Below are 26,141 nucleotides of genomic sequence, written 5' to 3' on the forward strand. Positions count from 1 at the left end.
AGAGTTAGATGTGGCCCTTCTGGCTAAAGGGATCAGGGGGTTTGGAGAGAGGGCAGGTCCAGGATACTGAGTTGGATGATCAGCCATGATCATATTGAATGGCGGTGCAGGCTCGAAGGGCCGAATGGCCTACTCCTGCACCTATTTTCTATGTTTCTATAGCAGCAGCAGTAGCGGTGAACAGTTCACTGAGGTAGTGAGGGTTCAGTCAGTGAGGTAGGGAGTTTATAATTCTCACGGCCTCGGGGAAGAAGCTGGCTTTTAGCCTTGTTGTCCTGGCCTTTATGCTGCGTAGCCTTCTCCCTGAGGGGAGGGGGGCAAAGAGTACATTTACCGGGTGGGTGGGGTCCTTCATAATGTTTGAGGCTCTGCTCTTGCACCTGCTGATGTAAATGTTCTCAATGGCAGGGAGGCAGTTTTTTGGGCATATTTGACCACCCTCTGCAATGCATCATGAATTTTTAATGATGCTGCCGTGTTGCAGGTCCAGGTGGGGCCGTTAGAAATGTGCGCCCCCAGATATTTAAAACTGGACCCCATCTCCACAGCTTCTCCTCCGATGTACAGTAGATGGGTGGGGGGGGGGGGGGGTGTAGCCGCCTTTCCTGAAGTCCACAATCACCTCCTTTGTCTTCCCCACGTTGATGTAGAGGTTGTTTGCTTTACACCAGACTTCAAGTTCTCCCACCCCCTGTCTGTAGCCCGACTCGTCATTGTGGGACATTAATCCCACCACGGCCGTGTCATCTGCAAATTTCACAATATGACTGTTCGGGTGTTTGGCTGAACAGTCATAAGTGAGAAGAGTGTACAGCAGGGGGCTCAGGACACATCCCTGTGGGGAGCCGGTGTTGGGGGTAATGGGGGGATGAGACACCATAGATTTTAACCGGCTGTGGCCTGTTGGTCAGGAAGTCTAGTACCCAGTTCCACATGGATGGTTTAAGTCCAAGCAGCAGCAGTTTGTTGACTAAAGTCTGTGGAATGATGGTATTGAAGGCAGAACTAAAGTCCAAGAAGAGCAATGTGACATATGAACTCCTGTTCTCCAGATGAGTGGGGGCTGAGTGAATGACGGATGAGATTGCATCAGATGTAGACCTGTTCTTCCTGTAGGTGTACTGATGAGTGTCCACATTGATGTTACTGCTGTCTTTTATGTGGATCATAACCAGCCTTTCGAAGCATTTTGTGATTATCGGGGTGAGAGCCACCTCACTCAAGCCTGACACCACTGACTTTTTGGGCACAGGGATGATGGTGGCGGTCTTGAGACATGTCGGCACCACAGCTTGGGAGAGGGAGGTGTTATAGATGTCAGTCAGTACCCCAGTGAGTTAGTGAATGCAGTCTCTCAGAACCCATCCCGGGATGTTATCCGGGCCTGCTGCTTTGCGGGGGCTGACTCTCATCAGGGACCTCCTCACATCCTCAGCATTCACCCTGAGAGGCAGCTCACCTGGTGGAAGTGTGAACCTGCAACTGGGGGAGGTGATGGACGCCTCCAAGCGAGCATAAAAAGTGTTCAGGACATCAGGAAGGGATGGGTCCCTGGGGCATGCAGCATCTCTTTTGTGTGCCCTGTGATGGCCTTGATGCCCTTCCACATGCTCTGGAGATGATTGGTGGAGAAATTACCTTGGATTTTGAGAGCATAGTTGGCTTTTGTTCTCTTAATCCCAGCGTCCAGCTTCCTCTCATGTCTCGTCTCATGTTTCAGGTGGGCTGTTTATGCACCAGGTGTTCCCAAAAAAATCCAATATGATAATGCCAAGGACTTGCCGAGAGATGCCAAGATCCCATTTGAAAGACCAATGGGCATTTTCCTCGCCATTGAGGAGGCGTAAGTATGGAAACAGCATGGGGCGATGCTCAAAATGGGTCCGGTTGGGGTTCCTGGAGTTTGTACGGAGAGTCCCGACCCAGAACGTCACCCATTCCTGTTGTGCTCGGTGTTGGCACTAAATCATCCTTCAGTCTGCAGCCCATTGCCCGCCACGTCATGTTCATGTCAGTGGTATCACCGGGCCACTGCCTTCAGCCCACATGTGACCTCTCTGTCCACTGAGAGCCCGGCTTCTGACCTGCACCCAGGCTTTAACCCAGATTTAGTTTAGTTCAGACATACTGCACGGAAACAGGCCCTTCGATCCATCGAGCCCATGGTGGCGCAGTGGTAGAGTTGCTGTAGACCCGGGTTCCATCCCTGATTACGGGTGCTGTCTGTACAGAGTTTGTACGTTCTCCCCCGTGACCTGCGTGGGTTTTCTCCGAGCACCTCCACACTCCAATGACAAACAGGTCCGTAGGTAAAATGGCTTGGTTAATGTAAACATTGTCCCTAGTGGGGACAATGTGTTAATGTGTGGGGATCGCTGAATCCCACACATTAACACTATCCTACACACACTATGGACAAATTACAAGCCATTTAAACTACAAACCGTTACTCCTTTGGATTGTGGGAGAAAACGCTTGCTGGTCACGGGGAGAACGTACAAAGTCCGTACAGACAGCACCTGTAGTTAGGAGCGAAACCAGATCTCTGGCACTAAGTGCTGCAACGCAGCAACTCTTCCGCTATGCCACCGTTTCTTGCCCTACAATCTGTGACCAGATGCGGCGCCTGAAACTTGCACCCTGCCTCTACTTACTGCTGCCCACACATGCCCACCCCACAGGAGTGTGCCCATGCCACACCACCACTCCATGCTGCCCACACTTCCATGCGTGGGTTCCCTGGTGTCTACGCCTCCCCTCCCTACCTCTTCCCTCCCCAGCCTTCCCCACCCCTCACCCCATGCCACTCATCCCCTCCTCACCACCCCTCACCCTACGCCACCACTCCACACCCCTCCCCTCACCACCACCTCCCCTCCCCACCCCTCCCTCACTCTCCCTCCCCCACCCCTCCCCTCACCCCTCACCCCTCCCCTCCCCTCACCCCTCACCCCTCTCCACCTCTGAGGGTGTGACCCCACGCTGCAAGCTCTAGCTGTTCCCAACTGTGGTCTGCAGTTGGGTCGACCAAAACATCTGGATGGCTGTGAAACAAACACCTGACATCGGCAGTCCTTCATGTCTGGCTGAACCTGTTCCTTCTGTCTGTTTCTGCAGCTTTTCACAACTGGGTCGGGGTGAAGAGAAACATCCTCACGTTCGCCTATATGTCTGCATAGGGTCAGTCAAAGGTACGTTTTTCTTCAGAGCCGTTTATCTCCAGAATGTGGATGAGGATGAATTTCTTTAGCCAGATGATGGTGAATCTGTGGAATTTACTGCCGCAGTCGGCTGTGGAGGCCAAGTCAATGGGTATTTTTAAAGCAGAGAATAATAGGTTTGTGAATAGTAAGGGTGTCAAAGGTTATGGGGAAAAGACAGGAGAACTGGGTTGAGAGAGAAAATTAGATCAGTACGATTGAATGTTGTAGTAGACTCAATGGGCCGAATGGCCTAATTCTTCTCCTATGCCTATGGTCTTATGGACTTAACATCCCAAGGTTTCACTGTCTCTGGTACAGAACTGCCGCCACCCACATTGTCACTAACCACTGTGTGTAGGGAGCTCCCTGCAGTGAGTTGGGGGTAGTGGGCAGGGCTGTGATGGCCTTCTCTATAATGCCCAACACTGGTGCCAAGAGGACAAGGACCAACCCAGGCTGGGCATGGTTTCAACACTGCTGGAAACTCTGCGCCACAATAAATCTTACTACCCCACGTTGATGAAGTTGAGTGGCACAGTGGCGCAGCTGGTAGAGTTGCTACTTCACAGTGCCGGAGACCTGGGTTCGATACAGACCTCGGGTGCTGTCTGTATGTGTGGAGTTTGCACGTCCACCTTGGGACCTTGAGGGTTTCCTCTGTGTTTTCTGGTTTCCACCCACACTCATGGTGATGTGCGAGTTAGTAGGTGAATTGTCTTTTGTGCCAATTGTCCCGAGTGTGTAGGGAATGGAAGAGAAAGTGGGATAATATAGAACTGGTGTGAAGGTGATTGACGGTCGGTGTGGACTCGGTGGGCTGCAGGATCTGTTTCCCTGCTGTATCTGTGAACTAAACTAGAACGAATGTCCATTCTTCCAATGTGGGATGAGATGAACATGTGTCCGCTTTGTTTCCTCAGACTATGTGATGGACCATTGGCATGACGACAGGTTCTTTGGTTATCAGTTCCTGAACGGATCGAACCCCGTACTCATCGAACAGTGTAAAGAGATTCCAGAAAAGTTCCCCGTTACAGAGCAAATGGTCGGCCCCTCTCTTGGGTCAAATACCAGTCTACAGCAGGAAGTCCAGGTCAGTCGCAACACGGCTCCGAACATCAGCGCGTACTTGGGGTACAACAATTGTTCCAGAGAAAACAATCCTCATCTATCCAACCTCTCCCTTGCACCTAAAACCCTCTAATCCCGGCAACATTCCAGTAAACCCCCACTGCGCCCTCTCCAAAGCCTCCACATCTTTCCGGTAATGGGGTGACCAGAATTGCACGCACTACTCCAAATGTCTTCTCTGAATAGATGTCCTCTCTGAAGAAACCAGTTCTGAATCCATATGACCAAATCATGCCTCTCATAATTGTAGATACTTCTATCAAGTCTCCCCTCAACCTCTGATGTTCCAGAGAAAACAATCCAAGTCAATCCAAACTCTCCCTGCAGCTGTAGCGCTCCAATCCAGGCAAGCCACCAATATTGCAACCAGCCCTTGAAGGACACAAGGACTGAGCCAGCTTTGTGTCTGCAGCCTGAGGTTGCCAATGCCCCTGTTTTAATAGTAAGATTAAATGAGAATTTACCAGTTTGAAGTTTGATCTTGATTTTATGAGGAGTTACGATGAGCGATTACGTGAAGGGCCGTCCGTCCGCATGCGTGTCAATCTTCAAAGCAGCGGTGTAAAATCACAGATAAAAGAAAATTACCTGAGACTAGTAAGATTTTGAATAACTGGAACTACCAGGTGACCTTGATAATATGAGGGAGGGATCGGTGGGCACGTAATCGCTCATCGTAACTGGTAATTTCTCGTTTAATCTTACTATTTTACTTCGGAGTCCAGGCCTGTACGAAGCTTTCCAAAAAGGGGGGGTGACATGACAGGATTCCAAAAGTTTAATGTGAAATAGTGTGCGCGCTGCGCACGTCATGAGCGTGAAGCGTGAAGTCCCTCGATGCCAGGGTCCAGGGCTCGCTTAAGGGCCCTGGAAGCTCTGGTGTTTTAGATGCTCTCTGATGCATTCTGAGCCTTATTTTGGAGCATTTTTGCACCAAATTTATAACCAATATTTCAGAAATTAACAGGAATCTGATAGGTAGCATTTTCACACAAAGGGTGTATGGAACGAGCTGCCAGAGGAGATAGTTAAGGCTGGGACTATCCTAATGTTTAAGAGACATTTGGACACGTACATGGATAGAATGTTTAGATGGATATGGGCCAAACGCGTGTGAGTGGGACAAGTGTAGATGGGACATGTTGGTCGGTGTGGGCAAGTTGGGCTGAAGGGCCTGTTTCCACACTGCATCATTCTATGACTAAAAGTTAAGAAGAAAAATGAATGTAGATAAGTAGAGCAGATTTGACAGAGGAGTGGAATGTAAAGGCAGAGAGAGGTTTATGGGTGGAAAGGAACATAGGAAAGGAGGGGGGAGAGTGGGCTTGGGCAGATGGGTGATGGGAAAATAAACACAAAGTGCTGAAGTAACTCAGCGGGTCAAGCAGCATCTCTGGAGAACATGGATAGATGACATGTCACAGAGTGCTGGAGTAACTCAGTGAGTCAGGCAGCATCTCTGGAGATTATATTTCAGGTCAAGACCGTTCTTCAGTAATATTCATGATGTGACATGCATAGACATTCCTGAATGTTACCCAAACCATCGTGAGCTACTTTGTTACGGTGCTTGCCCTCTCCTATAATGTCTCTGCTGCCTTGGGTGATGCAGGACAGGACACGAGCTTTGGGACACGGTGTGAAGCTGTTGCCGTCTGTCCCAGCCTGGTAAAAACCTGGATGGAGTGGATGTGGAGAGGATGTTTCCACTAGTGGGAGAGTCTAGGACCAGTGGCCACAGCCTCGGAATTAAAAGACATTCCTTTAGGAAGGAGATGAGCAGGAATTTCTTAAGTCAAAGGGTGGTGAACTGTGGAATTCATTGCCACAGACAGCTGTGGAGGCCGTCAATGGACATTTTTCAGGAGGAGATTGATAGATTCTTGATTGATACGGGTGTCAGAGGTAATGGGGAGAAGGCAGGAGAATGTGTTTGAGAGGGAAAGATAGATAGAGTCATAGAGTGATACAGTGCGGAAACAGGCCCTTCGGCCCAGCATGTTCCATCTGCACTAGTCCCACCTGCCCACGTTTGATCCATATCCCTCCAAACCTGTCCTATCCATGTACCTGTCTAACTGTTTCTTAAATGTTGCGATAGTCCCCGCCTCAACTACCTCCTCTGGCAGCTTGTTCCATACACCTCCCACCCTTTGTGTGATAAACATACCCCTCAGATTCCTATTAAATATTTTGCCGTTCACCTTAAACCTATGTCGTCTGCTCCTCGATTCACCGACTCTGGGCAAAAGACTCAAACATATCTATTCAAATCATGATTTAATACACCTCTATTAGATCATCCCTCATCCTCCTGTGCTCCATGAAATAAAGTCCCAGCCTACTCAACCTCTCCCTATAGCTCTGGCCCTCTAGTCCTGGCAACATCAATGATCTGGATGATGGTGTGGTAAATTGGATTAGTAAGTATGCAGATGATACTAAGATAGGTGGGCTTGCGGGTAATGAAGTAGAGTTTCAAAGTCTACAGAGAGATTTATGCCAGTTGGAAGAGTGGGCTGAAAGATGGCCGATGGAGTTTAATGCTGAAAAGTGTGAGGTGCTACATCTTGGCAGGACAAATCAAAATAGGACGTACATGGTAAATGGTAGGGAATTGAAGAATGTAGGTGAACAGAGGGATCTGGGAATAACTGTGCACAGTTCCCTGAAAGTGGAATCTCATGTAGATAGGGTGGTAAAGAAAGCTTTTGGTTTGCTGGCCTTTATAAATCAGAGCATTGAGTATAGAAGTTGGGATGTAATGTTAAAATTGTACAAGGCATTGGTGAGGCCAATTCTGGAGTATGGTGTACAATTTTGGTCGCCTAATTATAGGAAGGATGTCAACAAAATAGAGAGAGTACAGAGGAGATTTACTAGAATGTTGCCTGGGTTTCAGCAACTAAGTTACAGAGAAAGGTTGAAAAAGTTAGGGCTTTATTCTTTGGAGCGCAGAAGGTTAAGGGGGGACTTGATAGAGGTTTTTAAAATGATGAGAGGGATAGACAGAGTTGACGTGGAAAAGCTTTTCCCACTGAGAGTAGGGAAGATTCAAACAAGGGGACATGACATGAGAATTAAGGGACTGAAGTTTAGGGGTAACATGAGGGGGAACTTCTTTACTCAGAGAGTGGTAGCTGTGTGGAATGAGCTTCCAGTGAAGGTGGTGGAGGCAGGTTCGTTTTTATCATTTAAAAATAAATTGGATAGTTATATGGATGGGAAGGGAATGGAGGGTTATGGTCTGAGCGCAGGTATATGGGACTAGGGGAGATTATGTGTTCGGCACGGACTAGAAGGGTCGAGATGGCCTGTTTCCGAGCTGTAATTGTTATATGTTATATGGTTATATGGTTATAACATCCTCGTAAATCTTCACTGTACCCTTTCCAGTTTGATGACATCTTTCCTATAACATGGTGCCCAGAACTGAATACAATACTCGGAATGTGGCCTCACCTTCTTATGCAACTGCAACATGACCTCCCAGCCTCCATACTGAGCCTGACCCGCTGAGTTACTCCAGCACTCTGTGAAACGTCAAAGAACAGGGCAAGATTAACAAGATTAGTTTGCTGATGATACAGAAGTGAGTGGCTTTGCATATAGTGAAGATCGTTGTGAAAGATTGCAGCAGGATCTGGGTCAATTAGCCAGGTGGGCAGAGGAATGGCTGATGGTTGCATGGTTCCTTGAAGGTCGTGTCGCAGGTATATCAGGTGGTCAAAACATGTTTTGGCACTTTGGCCTTCATCAGTCAGAGTATTGAGTATAGAAGTTGTGAGGTCATGTTGCTGTTGTATTAGACGTTGGTGAGACCGCATTTAGAATATTGTGTTCAGTTCTGGGCACCATGTTATAGGAAAGATGTCAAATCGAAAAGAGTACAGAGATCCCCATCCTGGATCAGTCCAATCAGGGTTGTGTCGTCCGCAAACGTGAGAAGCTTGACAGAGGAGTCAGTGGATGTGCAGTCATTGGTGTGGCGAGAGTAGAGGAGAGGGGAGAGTACGCATCTTGCGGTGCTCCTATGCTGAGCGTTTGAGGGTCCGAGATATGCTTTCCCATCTCACATGCTGCTTCCTGTCTGTCAGAAAGCTGGTGATCCACCGACAGAGGGGTTCAGGCACTGTCAACTCAGAAAGTTTGGAGCGTAATAGCTCTGGCACAATGGTGTTGAATGCAGAGCTAAAATCAAAACAAAATCCTCACATGGGTCCACTGGCGGTGTAGGTGCTGGAGGATGAAGTGTAGGCCCAGATTGACTGCATTATCCACAGATCTATTGGCCCGGTATGGAAAATGCAGAGGGTCCAGCAGAGGGATTGTGATATTTTTTCAGCTTGGCCAGCACAAGCCTTTCAACTGTCTCCATGACTACAGAGGTCAGTGTGACAAGCTTGTAGTCGTTAAGACCCGTAATCCTTACCTTTTTGGGTACAGGGACAATAGTGGAGACTTTGAAGTGGGCAGGGCTGGTACATCTTTGCAGGTACTGGTTAAAAAATGAGTAATTGGGTGTGAAGTGGTGGGGGTGGGAAAGGGTCCACTCTTTTCATTACTGGAGTCTTGCCATAAGTAGGTGTAAGGTAGTGAATGGGAAGGAGGGTGCAGGGTCCATTCTTTGCAGACTGGGGTCGGGTGTTTGGTGGGGAGGGGGTACCAGGGTTACGTTTCTGATTTTCAAACCTGCAGTAAAACTCATTCAGGTAGTTCATCAGCTGACGATTGTACAAAGAGCAGGGGGGGGGGGGGGGGGGGGGGGGGGGGGCTTTCCTCTTATAGCTGGTTATTTCTTGCATGCCCTTCCAAACTGAAGAAGAGTCACTAGCTGAGAACTTGCTCCTCAACTTCTCAGAGGACCTTTCCTTAGCAGCTCCGATTCCTCTTCTCAGCACTTTATCGATTAGGCTACCTTTTAACTCTTTAACGATTAGGCTATCGGCTTGATGCCTCTTTCTGGCGGGGGGGACGGAGATGAAGGTGGCGTGGGCCCAGCGGGGGTGGTGTAGGCCCAGTGGGGGTCAGCAGGGGTGGGGGGCCAGCGTGGGGGGCAGCCAGGGGGGGGTTTGGGCCCAGCCGGGGTCAGGTGGGTGGTTGGGCCCAGCGGGGGGGGTGGCGTGGGCCCAGCGGGGGTGGCGTGGATCCAGCGGGGGTCAGTGGGCTGGATTGGGCCCAGCGGGGGTGGCGTGGGCCCAGCGGGGGGTGGCGGGGCCCAGCGGGGGTGGCATGAAGGGGTGATGGCTTGGGTCCCCCAGGGGGGTGGGGGGAAGATGGCTTGGGTCCCGGCGAGGGGGAGCGGGCCCCGCCGCAGCGGTGTCTGGTTTTGGGGTTACAGCCGCTGGGTTCAGATTCAGCGATGGGAGGATGGTCTCCTGGTCGCCAGGCAAGCCATTGGTGAGTCTCTGACGCCGCGGATGGAGACGCGGGACCAGGCGGGCAGACACTGCACCCCACCCTACCCCCCACCCCGCGCCTGGAGAAATGGGCACTCACTTATCCCGCGGTCCGGGTTTTTGTTCCGACTTTTTTTTCCGACTTTTTATTCACGATTTTTTTTTCTTCTTTTTACTTTTTTTTTCCTCGGTATTTTTTCTTACTCTGCGGGGGGGAAAGGTAGGTGCAGTCACACCCAATGCACCCCCCTTTGGACGGCCATGGAGTCACGTGAGTGACTACGTGAAGATTTTAAAGCTCTGTGATTTCACGCTGGTTACGAATCCAGGCATCACACACTGAATGGATTGACCATGGATGAGTTAGATCCTTAAAGCATTCGGACATGAGGTAGTTAGGTAAGAATACTGATGCTTTAATGTGAAAAGAAAAATAATAATATTAACCCCTCCCATCCTGGGGAGAAACTACAAAACAGAATTTAAAATGGTACGTGCAAACACCCCCGGTCCGGCAATGGATTCATTGTAAAATCGGTGGAACATCCGTTCATTGGCCCATCCTGCAGCCGCTAGGATGTTATCGAGGGGAACGTCCATAGCTCTTGCTGCCGACGTAGGTGCAGCCATAGTGGAGTGAGATTTGAAAGTGTTAATATTCACTCCTGCACTCGCCAGTACCTCCTTTAACCATCTGGAAATGGTTTGTGTTGATACCTTGTGGTAAGGTTTTTTATAACTAATTAGGGCCGATAATTCTGAGTCTCTGAGGTCCTTCGTGATTCTTATGTAAAGGTATATATGTATTACGACACACAACCGTAGATCCTCGGGGTATGCCAAGAACTCCAGCTTGATCCCTGGGACTTCTGGCCTGCTCTGTTTGATCAAATCATCTATGAAAAAATTTATGTTATTTACATTGGTGGTCATGTGGTCGAGACGTAGCTTGTGCAACATCTGGACTCGTTGCGCAGTTACCAGCGCCATCAGCATGACCACCTTGAGGGTGAGCTTAGATAAGGGTAAGGAGGAAGGTGGCGTCCACTGGCGAACCAGTGTAATCACCATGCTCACATCCCAAATGTCTGTGTACCGGGGCCTGGGTGGTATGGAATTAAAAATGCCCTTCATGAACCTAATTATTAAAGGGTGCGTTCCTACCGACTGGTGTCTTGATCCCAGCATCACATAGGAGAATAGTGCGCTTCTGGCATTATTGATGGCGCTGTAGCTTAATTTTAGGCGACCAAAATTGTACCCCATACTCCAAAATTGGCCTCACCAATGTCTTGTACAATTTTAACATTATATCCCAACTTCTATACTCAATGCTCTGATTTATAAAGGCCAGCACACCAAAAGCTTTCTTTACCACCCTATCTACATGAGATTCCACTTTCAGGGAACTGTGCACAGTTATTCCCAGATCCCTCTGTTCACCTGCATTCTTCAATTCCCTACCATTTACCATGTACGTCCTATTTTGATTTGTCCTGCCAAGATGTAGCACCTCACACTTATCAGCATTAAACTCCATCTGCCATCTTTCAGCCCACTCTTCCAACTGGCATAAATCTCTCTGTAGACTTTGAAAATCTACTTCATTATCCACAACCCCACCTATCTTAGTATCATCTGCATACTTACTAATCCAATTTACCACACCATCATCCAGATCATTGATGTACATGACAAACAACAGTGGACCCAACACAGATCCCTATGGCACCCCACTCGTCACTGGCCTCCAACCTGACAAACAACCATCCACCATTACTCTCTGGCATCTCCCATTCAGCCACTGTTGAATCCATCTTGCTACTCCTCCATTAATCCCCAACCATTGAACCTTCTTAACCAACCTTCCATGAGGAACCTTGTCAAAGGCCTTACTGAAGTCCATGTACACAACATCCACTGCTTTACCCTCATCAATTTCCCGAGTAACCTCTTCAAAAAATTCAAGATTAGTCAAACATGACCTTCCAGGCACAAATCCATGTTGACTGTTCCTAATCAGACCCTGTTTAACCAGATGCTTATATATATCAGATGAGATGTTTGAGACAGAACAGAACATCTCCCACTTCTTGATGTGAGAGACGTATTGTTTTTGAGTACTGTCCCTCCAGGCCACTGTTATCACATCCACAGTTCGGTTAGGCAGTCCGAGCCCCAGGTATGGTCATGTAATGCCATTGTGTCCTGATGGTTGTCGGGCAGCAGTTCCCCATCTACAGACCTTGCAAAGTCCGTGATGCCAGAGGCCAGTAGTTTTAGGACTTTCTGTAATTTTACCTCCTGCGCTCTGACACCCGCTCCAATATGTCCCCAAATGGCGTGGTTTATTGCCGGCACATTGAGCGAGGCACAGTTTGTAGGAGGGGGGCACCTGGTGGTGGACTCCTCCATAGTTAGGTCTTTAAGTTGGTGAGACGCCAAGTAATTGATATTGTTGGCCAGGTGTTCATTCAAGGGTGCACCCAATGGTGATGCTATGGCAAATCTGGATGCCAACTGTGGCACTTCAGCTCCGTGCCCCTGGGAATGCTCTCCCACTGTGCCTCATAATTCGGAGTCAGAGAAATGCTGACCCGGTGTACTTCCCCATCCTGCGGGGAAAAAGCTTTGCTGCCCCATGAATGAGGCTGCTGTGGAGACCCCGTGCTGACACTGCTCCCTCCTACGGAGCAGATCGTTCTGGAGCCACCTCTCCAGAAGGTGCTCCATATGGGTAAGTCGCCCGTGGACACTTCCCAACATTGGAAGGGATCCCTTCTCGCCCGATTCATCTGAGTCCACGGGCCTTGCAGACTTCCGTGTGGCCTTGCGCCCCTGCGGGATCGCCACGGTGCTTTCCTCGGGCACCAGTTCTGCAGCAGCTGGCTCCACTGCCAGCGGCAAAGTCGGCGATACTGACTACCGCCCGCTACCCGTACTACTGCGGTCTTCGGTAGCTGGCTTTCCTGCAGACCGTCTCCTCACCTTTGACATTGCTGGGTCCAACTTGCTGTAAACACAAGATTCACTGAACCTGCCTATACGACCGCAGTGTTTTTTAGAAACACTTACCTGCAGTTTTTAAAACTTACCGCTGGAAGGACGCAGCACGCCTGCCAGTCACTCGTTAGCGCATGCTTCAGACGTAATGACGCGCATGCGGACGGACGGCCCTTCACGTAGTCACTCACGTGACTCCGAAGTAACATCAAGAAATGTGCTAGTACTAATTAACTCAGCAGTCATTAACAAGACCATTTTGCAGCAGAATTTTAGGAACAAGACTGCATCCATCCTGGCTTTCTGTTGGATGTGAAACTTGCTTGCTGATGCAGCCCACCAGTTATTTTCACATGTCTGGTCCTGTTCTCATTACAGAAAGGGAATATATACCTTGTTGACTACGAGATGCTGGATGGAATTAAAGCCAATCCGGAAGCTGGCCATGAATATCTTGGAGCACCAATGTGTCTTCTGTATGCAAATCCAATGAACCAACTACTCCCCATTGCCATCCAGGTACGGTCTCGCCCACCCCCACCAGCCCTGCTCCTGCATCCTTCCCAAACAGCTGTTTTCTCACTCTTCCTCCAGGGCTACTCTTAAAGTAACGCTACTCTCATCTTCAGCTGTTGAAGTTCTTTGGGCTTTGCATGTTTGAGAATTTCCTCTTCTGTCTGTCTCTTCCTTTCTCTGAATTGATCAGTTCTATACCTCCATTGAGTCATTCAATGTCAAAACAGGCCCCTTGGCCCAACTTGCCCACGCCAACCTACACTAGTCCTACCTGCCTGCGTTTGGCCCATATCCTATTCATCTACCCGTCTAAATGTTTCTTAAACTTTGCCATAGTTCTTGCCTCAACTACTTCCTTCGGCAACTCGTTCTATACATCCTTTGTGTAAAAAAGCTACCCCTCGGGTTCCTATTAAATCTTTCCCCCCTCACCTTAAACCTACGCTGTCTGTGGCAATGAATTTCACAGATTCACCACCCACTGACTAATTCATTTTATCCTCATCTCCGTTCTAAAGGTACGTCCTTTAATTCTGAGGCTGCGATCTGTGGCTTAAGAAATTCCTCCTCATGCTGCTGTCCTCAGTGTAGTTTAGTTGAGAGATACAGCGTGGAAACAGACACGGGTCTCTGGTGCTGTCAGGCAGCATCTCTACCACTTTGTCACCTCTGCTCTCTGCTGTCATGTCTCACTCATGTCATTCTTCTTGCCTTGGGTTTACTGCAAGAGTCACCTGTGAATTGTGTTATTAACAGATCACCCAGCACCCTGGGCCGGAGAGCCCGATATTTCTCCCGAGCGACAGCCAGTGCGATTGGTGTCTGGCCAAGATGTGGGTCCGCAACGCTGACGTACAGGTTCACCAGCTGGTCTCACACTTGCTCAGGACACACCTGTTTGGTGAAATCTTTGGCATCGCAACTTTACGCAGGCTGGCAAGTGCACACCCGATATTCAAGGTACTCACAGGTCAACCACAGTGTCTTCTGAACAAAGCAGAGCTGTGGAGCAGTTGGTGGAGTGAGCCACCAGCTTTGCCCCACTATGACGGTGGAGTTAACCTTCTCCACTCAAGCCACAGTCAATGTTCTTCCAATGTCCACAGCACTTGTAGTCGAGAGTGAAGATTTGAATGTAGATCGTGCAGCACTGATACAGGCCCTTCAGCCCTTCACATCTGTGCCGACCATGATGCCAATCGAGAATGTCCTGTGCCCTCACAAGGTCAATATCTCACCATTCCCTGCATGACCGTGTGCCTATCTAAGTGAACAGCAGAGCACATGAACAGGCCCTTCAGCCCAACACATTTGCGCTGTCCATGATGTCAGTCTTTGCCTGTACCAGGCCGAACATGATGCCTAGACAAAACCTTATCCGCCTGCACATGATCCATATCCCATGTGCTTATCTAAAAGTCTCTTAAAAACACTTTTGTATCTGCCGGCATCACCATCCTGGCAACGCATCCCAGGCACCCACTGCCCTCTGTGGAAAGTAAAAGCTTGCCCCGCACACCTCCCTTCCACATTGCCCCCTCGCCTTCTAGCTTTGCCCTCTAGCATTTGATATTTCCACCTTGGGAAAAGGATGCTGAGTAAATAAAGCCTTTCACAATTTTACAAAAAACATCCATCAGCACTTTTACATTTATTAATAAATAAATTAAGATCTAGAATTACAAATGTTATACATCGAGGTACAGTCTTTGGTTTGTATGCGATCCAATCAGTTCAGATTTAAACAAAACATAAAAACAATGGCTGGAGCAAAGGGGAAGAAAATATTCTGATCTCTCCAATGAGAACTCTTGGTGGGGGGGGGGGGGGGGTGTGTTCACCTTCCTTACGAACTGGAGAAAGTAAAGGATCAAGCAACCACCCTCCACCATGTTCCCCTCCCTCATTCCCCCACTCCCCATTCCCCCTCCCTCCACATGTCCTCACGCCAGTTCATTGGCTATATTTAAGAGGGAGTTAGATGTGGCCCTTCTGGCTAAGGGGATCAGGGGGTATGGAGAGAAGGCAGGTACGGGATACCGAGTTGGATGATCAGCCATGATCATATTGAATGGCGGTGCAGGCTCGAAGGGCCGAATGGCCTACTTCTGCACCTAATTTCTATGTTTCTATGTTTCTAATCCACCCCTTCCCCCTCACCCTTCATCAGAACGACTCTTGCACACATCTGTGTGACGTCTCCACCAGTGGCAGAGTATTTGCTCTCTCTGTCCCAGGCCCAACCAGTGCACATTGGAGCATTTCACTTAATGTAGCAAAGTAACAACATTTTGAGATTTTAAAAATCAAGTTTTTAATTTATCCAATCAGATAAAGCATAAAAATAAGTTTAATTTGACACCTAATTCACTTTCATATCTTCAGTATTAAAAAAAGTTATGGCTATTATCATACTCGGAAATTGGCATCAGAAATTTTTCATTGACTTAACACAAAAGATGTGATCGAGAACATTTAAAGGCCGATAACTTTCGTAAAATTTAAGAGAACTGAAATAAATTTTCAGTTATTATAGATTGAAGCATTCTGAAACAAATATGAAGCAATCTTGCTTAGATGACTTAAAATTAAAGCATATCATTAGTTAGTTACCTAATTGTAGCTAATTACAAAATTCAATTACTAGATCTAAACATCTATCCATTTCTTAAGAATGGATTAAAATTTTTAAATAGCCTAAGTGTCCAAATAACATTCACACAAGAATTCAGAATATAACATAGTTTTTAAATCTCATTGTCATGGGTTTATAGGCCAAATGGAAGGAATTTAATGTTTAATACCTGTAAATTAATGGCCATTTAAATCAGCTTGCGATTGGGATTTTCTGGAACGGGACCATTTAGAACGTTGAGGTTGCGGTGAATTTACAGTGCCTTGCAAAAGTATCCATACCCCTTGAACTTTTCCACATTTTGTCACGTTACAACCACAAACATAAATGTATTTTATTGGGATTTTATGTGATACACCAACACAAAGTGGCGCATAATTGTGAAGTGGAAGGAAAGTGATACATGGTTTTCAAATGTTTTTACAAATAAAAAACTGAAAAGTGTGGCGTGCTAAAGTATTCATCCCCCTTTACTCTGATACCCCTAAATAAAATCCAGTGCAACCAATTGCCTTCAGAAGTCACCTAATTAGTAAATAGTCCACTTGTGTGTAATCTAATCTCAGTATAAATCCAGCTGTTCTGTGAAGGCCTCAGAGGTTTGTTGGAGAACATTAGTGAACAAACAGCATCATGAAGCCCAAGGAACACACCAGACAGGTCAGGGATAAAGTTGTGGAGAAGTTTAAAGCAGGGTTAGGTTATAAAAAAATATCCCAAGCTTTGAACATCTCTCGGAGCACTGTTCAATCCATCATCCGAAAATGGAAAGAGTATGGCACAACTGCAAACCTACCAAGACATGGCCGTCCACCTAAACTGACAGGCCGGGCAAGGAGAGCATTGATCAGAGAAGCAGCCAAGAGGCCCATGGTAACTCTGGAGGAGCTGCAGAGATCCACAGCTCAGGTGGGAGAATCTGTCCACAGGACAACTATTAGTCGTGCAATCCACAAATCGGGCCTTTATGGAAGAGTGGCAAGAAGAAAGCCATTGTTGAAAAAAAAAACACAGTAGTCCCGTTTGCAGTTTGCCACAAGCCATGTGGGGGACACAGCAAATATGTGGAGGAAGATCAGATGAGACCAAAATTGAAGTTTTTGGCCTAAATCCAAAACGCTATGTGTGGCGGAAAACTAACACTGCACATCACCCTGAACACACCATCCCCTGAACACACCATCTGCTTTTCTTCAGCAGGGGCAGGGAAGCTGGTCAGAGTTGATGGGAAGATGGATGGCGCCAAATACAGGGCAATCTTGGAAGAAAACCTGTTAGAGTCTGCAAAAGACTTGAGACTGGGGTGGAGGTTCACCTTCCAGCAGGACAACGACCCTAAACATACAGCCAGAGCTACAATGGAATGGTTTAGATCAAAGCATATTCATGTGTTAGAATGGCCCATTCAAAGTCCAGACCTAAATCCAATTGAGAATCTCTGGCAAGACTTGAAAATTGTTCAGACGCTCTCCATCCAATCTGACTGAGCTTGAGCTATTTTGCAAAGAAGAATGGGCACAAATGTCAGTCTCTAGATGTGCAAAGCTGGTAGAGACATACCCCAAAATACTTGCAGCTGTAATTGCAGCGAAAGGTGGTTCTACAAAGTATTGACTCAGGGGGGCTGAATACTTTTGCACGCCACACTTTTCAGTTTTTTATTTGTAAAAAAATTTGAAAACCATGTATCGTTTTCCTTCCGCTTCACAATTATGCACCACTTTGTGTTGGTCTATCACATAAAATCCCAATAAAATACATTTACGTTTGTGGTTGTAACGTGACAAAATGTGGAAAAGTTCAAGGGGTATGAAAACATTTGCAAGCCACTGTATACCCCCATATCTGCAGCAAATACACTGTCGGGGGGAAAAATCACCGTTTCGCAACTTAAAATGGGAATTAAATACATCTTAAGAAACACTTTTATACATAAAAATAAACTACTTTACTTTACCTGGTCCTCCATAAAATCCGTCCCAGTTGTCGGCATTGACGGCTTCAGAAGCTGCTTTTAAAATCATTCCAGCGATTAACTTGTCGGGTGAATTTTTTTTTTTAAATACACAGAACGGCCGTAGGAACGATTCTTTAGCAAAATCTTACACTCCAACAAATATAATTCAGGACCAGGTCGGAAAAAACCCCGTTTTAACCCTGCCCGCCCCCTCAAACGCGCCAAAATCGCGCACACGGCCAGTGGCAAATTACAGCGCCGCTGAAGGTAAGTTTTGTAACATACCTACTTCATGGGGCCGGATTTGGGACGGTACTTCTCCCCTGTGGCCGTCCCTCTCAACAAGTCACTTAACTGACTGGTGGTGAAGGACACAAAGTGCTGGAGTAACTCAGTGCCTTTTGGCAGCATCTCTGGAGGAACCTAGGCTGGTGACATTTCACAGAGTGCTGGAGTAACTCAGCGGGTCAGTCAGCATCTCTTGAGTAACATTGAGAGGGAACATTTCATGTCTGGACAGCTCCACAGTGCTGAGGCCAGGCGCACACTCTAAGGCACCTCCACATAAGCACCGCTTGACCGTGACCCATAGATGGACCCCAACACCAAGCCGTTATCTCCCAGCCGTTATCTATTTATAAGCAGGACTGCCCCTGCCAGACGCATTGTCTCTGCCTGTTCTTTCCCCCACAGAGCTCATCTCCTTGATTCCATCCTATCCCCCCCAACCCCTTGTCCAGTCCCCTCCCACCTACATCCGAGGCGCTTCACACACCCTTCAACACTTTAACTGACGGTGAAGTTTATCTTTATCTTGCATAAAGTTGCTCAAAGTTACTTCAAACTTTTCTCATTTCAGCTTTTGATGCCTCATGTGAAATATACGTTGCACATCAATATTGCAGCGAGGGATCTCCTTATCTCCGAAGGTGGCATCTTTGATCAGGTGAGCCTGATATTCCATATTTTTATTGGAAGTATTTAGGATATATTGGCTGTTCAGAAACCCATATTTCAGTCATAGACTTGTCGAATCATAGACACAAAACAATCATTTGACAATAGACAATAGGTGCAGGAGTAGGCCATGCGGCCCTTCGAGGCAGCACCGCCATTCAATTTGATCATAGAAACATAGATGATCATGGCTGAAACTCTCTGCCACAGAGGGTAGTCGAGGCCAGTTCATTGGCTATATTTAAGAGGGAGTTAGATGTGGCCCTTGTGGCCAAGGGGATCAGAGGGTATGGAGAAAAGGCAGGTACGGGATACTGAGTTGGATGATCAGCCATGATCATATTGAATGGCGGTGCAGGCTCGAAGGGCCGAATGGCCTACTCCTGCACCTAATTTCTATGTTTCTATGTTTCTATCATCCCCAATTAGTACCACGTTCATGCCTTCTCCCCATATCCCATGACTATGCTATTTTTAAGAGTCCTATCTAGCTCTCTCTTGAAAGCATCCAGAGAACCTGCCTCCACCGCCCTCTGAAGCAGAGAAATCTACAGACTCACCACTCTCTGTGAGAAAAAGTGTTTCCTCGGCTCTGTTCTAAATGGCTTACTACTTATTCTTAAACTGTGGCCCCTGGTTCTAGACACCCTCAAAATCGGGAACATGTTTCCTGCCTCTAGCGTGTCCAAACCCTGAACAATCTTATATGTTTCAATGAGATACCCTCTCATCCTTCTAAACTCCAGAGTGTACAAGCCCAGCTGCTCCATTCTGTCAGCATATGACAGTCTCGCCATCCTGGGAATTAACCTTGTAAACCTACGCTGCACTTACTCAATATCAAGAATGTCCTTCCTCAAATTAGGGGACGAAAACTGCACACAATACTCTGGGTGTGGTCTCACTAGAGATCTGTACAACTGCAGGAGGACCTCTTTGCTCCTATATTCGATTACTCTTATTATAAAGGCCAACATGCCATTTGCTTTTTTCACTGCCTGCTGTACTTGCATGCTTACTTTCATAGACTGATGTATAAGGAACCCCAGATCCCGTTGTCCTTCTTTTTCCCAAACTTGACGCTATTTAGATAGTAATATGCCTTCCAGTTTTTGCTACCAAAGTGGATCACCTCACATTTATCCGCATGAAGCTTCATCTGCCATGCAACTGCCCACTCCCTCAACGTGTCCAAGTCACCCTGCAGTCTCATAGCATCCTCCTCACAGTTCACACTGCCACCCAGCTTTGTGTCATCTGCAAATTTGCTAATGTTACTTGAATCCCTTCATCCTTGATGTATAGCATGTAAGCATATAGCAATGATGTATAGCATATACATCATTGATGTATATTGTAAATAGCTGCGGTCCCAGCACCGAGCCTTGCGGTACACCACTAGTCACTGCCTGCCATTCTTAAAGGGACCCGTTAATCCCTACTCTGTGTTTCCTATCTGCCAACCATTTCTCTATCCTTGTCAGCACTCTACCCCCAATACCATGTGCCCTAATTTTGCCCACTAATCTCCTATGTGGGACCTTATCAAATGCTTTCTGAAAGTCCAGGTACACTACATCCACTGACTCTCCCATTTTCCTAGTGGCATCTTCAAAAAATTCCAAAAGACTAGTCAAGCATGATTTCCCTTTCGTAATTCCATGCTGACTCGGACCGATCCTGTTACTGCTATCTCATCTTTTATAATTGACTCCAGCATCTTCCCCACCACCGATGTCAGGCTAACTGGTCTATAATTCCCCGTTTTCCCTCTCCCGCATTTTTTAAAAAGTGGGATAACATTAGCTACCCTCCAATCCACAGGAACTGATTCTGATCCTGAATAGAACATTGGAAAATTATCACCAATGCATCCACGATTTCTAGAGCCACTTCCTTAAGTTCCCTGGGGTGCAGACCATCGGGACCTCGGGATTTATCAGTCTTCAGTCCTATCCAACACCATTTCCTGCCTAATGTGGATTTCCTTCAGTTCCTCGGTCACCCCAGATCCTCTGGCCACTACTATATCAGGACGATTGTGTGTGTCCTCCTTAGTGAAGACAGATCCAAAGTACCTGTTCAACTCATCTGCCATTTCCTTGTTCCCCATAATAAATTCACATTTTTCGGTCTTCAAGGGTCCAACTTTGGTCTTAGAGAGAATGTGAAAACAAAAGAAGGAGGGGTGAGGTTTTTTTTAGTAGTTACCTAAAATGATAGAGACACTATCCGACACTTGGATGTGGTCTACATAAGACCATCAGATGTAGGAGTAGAATTGGGCTGTTTAGCCCATTGAATGAATTACCCACACCCTATTATAATGGCCGATCTGTCTTTGTCTTTCTCTCTCAACCCCATTCTCCTGCCTATCACTGTAACCTTTGACACCCTTACCAATCAAGAATCCGTCAATCCAATCCGCTTCAAAAATACCCAATGACTTGGATCAAAGCCAGCCTGCCCACCTGCACCCATCCTGTGGTGACACTTTCAGTGCTGGCCTGGGATCTAAAGGAGAAGCGGAGGAGTGTTCAGTGGGTATCCCCCTCACCCCTCACCCTGTCCTTTCTGAGAACCAACATCCTGGCTCTTTCAGTTAATTACTCAGTTCCTGGTAATTAGATTTGCAGCTTTGCACAGGATTAATGACTGCAAACATTTAAAGAAAGAATTCATAATTTAATTTAGATGCAGCCCACTGAGTTCACGTTGATCACCCCTTCACACTAGTTCTACATCATTCCACTTTCTCATCCACTCCCTACACACTAGGGGGCAATTTACAGAGGCCAATGGACCTGCAAACCTGCCCGTCTTTGGGATATGGGAGAAAACCTGAGCACCTGGAGGAAACCTAGGCAGAAAGTGCAAACTCCACAAAGACAGCACCCGTAGTCAGAATGGACGGGACCTGTGCTCTGGCGTTGTGAGGCAGCAGCTCTACCTGCTGCGCAACTGTGCCACACTCATTCTTAATTCTTAAATACAGCGTGCATTCCATTAAAAAAAAACTATTTCCAGGGAACAAAGGAATATATGACATGGAAGACACCAAGTGCTGGAGGAACTCTGGGTCAGGCAACATCTGTGGAGGGAGGGAATGGACAGACAACTCTTCGGGTTGGGACCCTACTTCAGAAGGAACTGCTCAGGTATCATAGAACAGTACAGCAAGGGAACGGGCCCTGCAGCCCACAATGTTTAGACCAAACATAATGCAAACATACTGCATTTCTACAGTGTATGTTTATCTTAAACGACTATCGTATCTGCCTCCACCACCATTCCTGGCCCCCACCTCTCTCTGTGTAACAAAAACCTGGCTTGCACATATCCATTAAACTTTAGATAGACACAAAATATTGGAATAACTCCCTGGGGAAGTCAATAGTGATACCGCTGGGGTGTAAACTGCCCAAGCAAAATATGAGGTGCTGTTCCTCCAATTTGCGCTGGGCCTCACTCTGACAATGGAGGAGGCCCAGGCCAGAAAAGGTCAGTGTGAGAATGGGAGGGGGAGTTAAAGTGCTGAGGAACTGGGAGATTAGGTAGGTTTAGGCGGACTGAGCAGAGGTGTTCAGTGAAACAATCGCCGAGCCTGGTCCCACCATTAAACTTTTCCCCCCTCTCACCTTAACCTCTTATTCTCATCCTAACCTCTACCGCCCTCCAGTGTTGGATATTTCCAACCTGGGAAAACGGTTCTGACTGTCTAACTCTAACCTATCTATGCCTCTCATAATGTTACCTACTTCTATCAGGTCTCCCCTCAAACTCCAACACTGCAGAGAAAACAATCCAAGTCTTTCCAACCTCTCCCTTGTAACTGACAGCCTCTAATCCAGGCAGTATTCTGGTAAACCTACTTGGTACCCTCCCCAAAGCCTCCACATCTTTCCTGTAATGGGGCGACCAGAACTGCACACAACACTCCGAATGTGACCTGACCAAAGTCCTACAGAGTCGTGTAGGAAGGAACTACAGATGCTGGTTTACACTGAAGACACAAAATGCTGGAGTAACTCAGCGGGACAGGCAGCATTTCAGGAAAGGAGTCGGAATAGATAGGATCCTATAGAACTCTACTGAGTTATTTCATCTGTTGTTCCAGGCATTCTCTTCCGGAGGGACTGCCACTGTGGAGATCTTGCAGCGCGGTCTGGAGCGCGCTACCTACGAATCCATGTGTCTCCCAGACAATCTGGCTGCTCGACGAGTGGAAAAGATCCCCAATTATTACTTCAGAGATGATGCTCAGAAGATCTGGCAGGCCATCAACAAGTGAGAGACCCCTAACCCTGCCTCATACGTCTCCCCTCCCTCGGCTCTGACACAGCCTCGACTATTAAAGCCATTAAAGTCATTGAGGGGACAAGGGGTTGGTAGAAGTGAGTCCTGCTCCACACACACACCCCATCCACTGAGCAGTGACTAATACCTGAGGTGGTGCTGAGGCCATGTACAATCACTGCCTTTCAGTAGCGTTTCTGCAAGGTGTAGATGGATACCGATCTAACACAGGGAATTGCCAGCATGTAGCGGGCAGCATAGTGGTACAGCGGTAGAGTTGCCTGAGGGTGTTATCTTTGGGCATGGGGCATTTTGGTCATCTTGGTCAGCGTGGATGTTGGGTCAAAGGTCCGTTATTGTCACATGCACCAAGGTACAGTTTAAATGTGATTTACCATACAGTCATACAAAAAAACAACAATGTACAGAACTACATGAAGATTAAACATAAAGTTAAATAGTCATCATAGCGGTGTGTGAGAATCCCCAGGCACACGGTGTAAGCGGAGACTCACAGCCATCAGTTCAAAGGGTCTATTCCCGAGCTGCGATAGCAATGTGTGAGGGGCAGCAAATGGAGGGCTTTGATTCAAGTGCAGGCACAATGGGTTAGTTAAACTTGGCATCATGTTCGGCATAAACAACAGTGTGGGCCAGGGAGCCGGTTCCAGAGCTATACTGGTCCATTTTCTAAAAGTGAACAACTTTTCCTTAAAGCACACGGCATTGTGGGTTCAGCATTGATGTGGATAGAGAACTGGCTGGCAAACAGGAAGCAAAGTGTAGGAGTAAACGGGTCCTTTTCACAATGGCAGGCAGTGACTAGTGGGGTACCGCAAGGCTCAGTGCTGGGACCCCAGCTATTTACAATATATATTAATGATCTGGATGAGGGAATTGAAGGCAATATCTCCAAGTTTGCGGATGACACTAAGCTGAGGGGCAGTGTTAGCTGTGAGGAGGATGCTAGGAGACTGCAAGGTGACTTGGATAGGCTGGGTGAGTGGCAAATGTTTGGCAGATGCAGTATAATGTGGATAAATGTGAGGTTATCCATTTTGGTGGAAAAAAACAGGAAAGCAGACTATTATCTAAATGGTGGCCGACTAGGAAAAGGGGAGATGCAGCGAGACCTGGGTGTCATGGTACACCAGTCATTGAAAGTAGGCATGCAGGTGCAGCAGGCAGTGAAGAAAGCAAATGGTATGTTAGCTTTCATAGCAAAAGGATTTGAGTATAGGAGCAGGGAGGTTCTACTGCAGTTGTACAGGGTCTTGGTGAGACCACACCTGGAGTTTTGGTCTCCAAATCTGAGGAAGGACATTATTGCCATAGAGGGAGTGCAGAGACGGTTCACCAGGCTGATTCCTGGGATGTCAGGACTGTCTTATGAAGAAAGACTGGATAGACTTGGTTTATACTCTCTAGAATTTAGGAGATTGAGAGGGGATCTTATAGAAACCTACAAAATTCTTAAGGGGTTGGACAGGCTAGATGCAGGAAGATTGTTCCCGATGTTAGGGAAGTCCAGGACAAGGGGTCACAGCTTAAGGATAAAGGGGAAAATCCTTTAAAACCGAGATGAGAAGAACTTTTTTCACACAGAGAGTGGTTAATCTCTGGAACTCTCTGCCACAGAGGGTAGTTGAGGCCAGTTCATTGGCTATATTTAAGAGGGAGTTAGATGTGGCCCTTGTGGCTAAGGGGATCAGGGGGTATGGAGAGAAGGCAGGTACGGGATACTGAGTTGGATGATCAGCCATGATCATATTGAATGGCGGTGCAGGCTCGAAGGGCCGAATGGCCTACTCCTGCACCTAATTTCTATGTTTCTATGTTTCTATGAGAGGTTGATCATGGGGCAAATCAACTCCTACCTCGACAAAAACCTGGACCCACTGCAGTTCGCTTACCGCCACAACAGATCAACGGTGGATATGATCTCGCTGGCCCTCCACTCCGCTCTGGACCACTTGGACAACAAAAACTCATATGTCAGGCTGTTATATCATCGATTACAGCTCGGCATTTAACACAATCATCCCCACCAAGCTTGTTACCAAACTCGCGGAACTGGGTCTCTGCGCATCCCTCTGCAATTGGATCCTCGACTTCCTCATTCACAGACCACAGTCTGTTCGTATTGGTGGAAATGTATCAGCCTCGATAACAATCAGCACGGGAGCACCTCAAGGCTGCGTGCTCAGCCCCCTGCTGTACTCACTCTATACTCATGACTGTGTAGCCAGTCACAGTGCGAACTCCATCATCAAGATCGCTGACGACACCACTGTTGTGGGGCGTATCACTGATGGGGATGAGTCCGAGTATAGACGAGAGATCGAGCAACTGTCCATATGGTGACAGCGCAATAACCTGGCCCTCAACACCAGCAAAACCAAGGAACTGATTGTGGACTTTGGAAGGAGTAGGAGGGGGACCCACAGCCCCATTTATATCAACGGGTCGATGGTTGAAAGGGTCAAGAGCTTCAAATTCCTGGGCGTGCACATCTCTGAAGATCTTTCCTGCTCTGAGAACACTAATGCAATTATCAGAAAGCTCATCAGCGCCTCTACTTCCTGAGAAGATTACGGAGAGTCGGTTTGTCAAGGAAGACTCTCTCTAACTTCTACAGGTGCACAGTAGAGAGCATGCTGACCGGTTGCATCATGGCTTGGTTCGGCAATTTGAGCGCCCTGGAGAGGAAAAGACTACAAAAAGTAGTAAACACGGCCCAGTCCATCATCAGCTCTGACCTTCCTTCCATCGAGGGGATTTATCACAGTCGCTGCCTCAAAAAGGCTGGCAGTATCATCAAAGGCCCACACCATCCTGGCCACACACTCATTTCCCTGCTACCTTCAGGTAGAAGGTACAGGAGCCTGAAGACTGCAACAACCAGGTTCAGGAATAGCTACTTCCCCACAGCCATCAGGCTATTAAACCTGGCTCGGACAAAACTCTGATTATTAATCACCCATTTTCTGTTATTTGCAGTTTTATCAGTTTATTTATTCATGTGTATATATATTTATATTATG

General features: G+C 47.4%; 1 protein-coding gene across 1 annotated transcript in view; it reads left to right on the forward strand.

Annotated features, from left to right (window-relative positions):
- Positions 1-617: 617 nt before the first annotated feature.
- Positions 618-26,141, forward strand: part of LOC129715533 (polyunsaturated fatty acid lipoxygenase ALOX15B-like) — a 34,714-nt gene continuing 9,190 nt past the window's right edge. The window contains exons 1-7 of the mRNA XM_055665403.1: positions 618-1,843; positions 3,118-3,191; positions 4,124-4,296; positions 13,115-13,255; positions 14,009-14,212; positions 18,704-18,790; positions 22,919-23,088. Coding sequence (XP_055521378.1) covers positions 1,815-1,843; positions 3,118-3,191; positions 4,124-4,296; positions 13,115-13,255; positions 14,009-14,212; positions 18,704-18,790; positions 22,919-23,088 — 878 coding nt within the window. The 5' untranslated portion in view covers positions 618-1,814. The remainder of the gene's footprint in view (positions 1,844-3,117; positions 3,192-4,123; positions 4,297-13,114; positions 13,256-14,008; positions 14,213-18,703; positions 18,791-22,918; positions 23,089-26,141) is intronic.

Source organism: Leucoraja erinacea, unplaced genomic scaffold (assembly GCF_028641065.1).
Source record: "Leucoraja erinacea ecotype New England unplaced genomic scaffold, Leri_hhj_1 Leri_1229S, whole genome shotgun sequence".
In the NCBI taxonomy this organism is placed as follows: Eukaryota; Metazoa; Chordata; class Chondrichthyes; order Rajiformes; family Rajidae; genus Leucoraja; species Leucoraja erinaceus.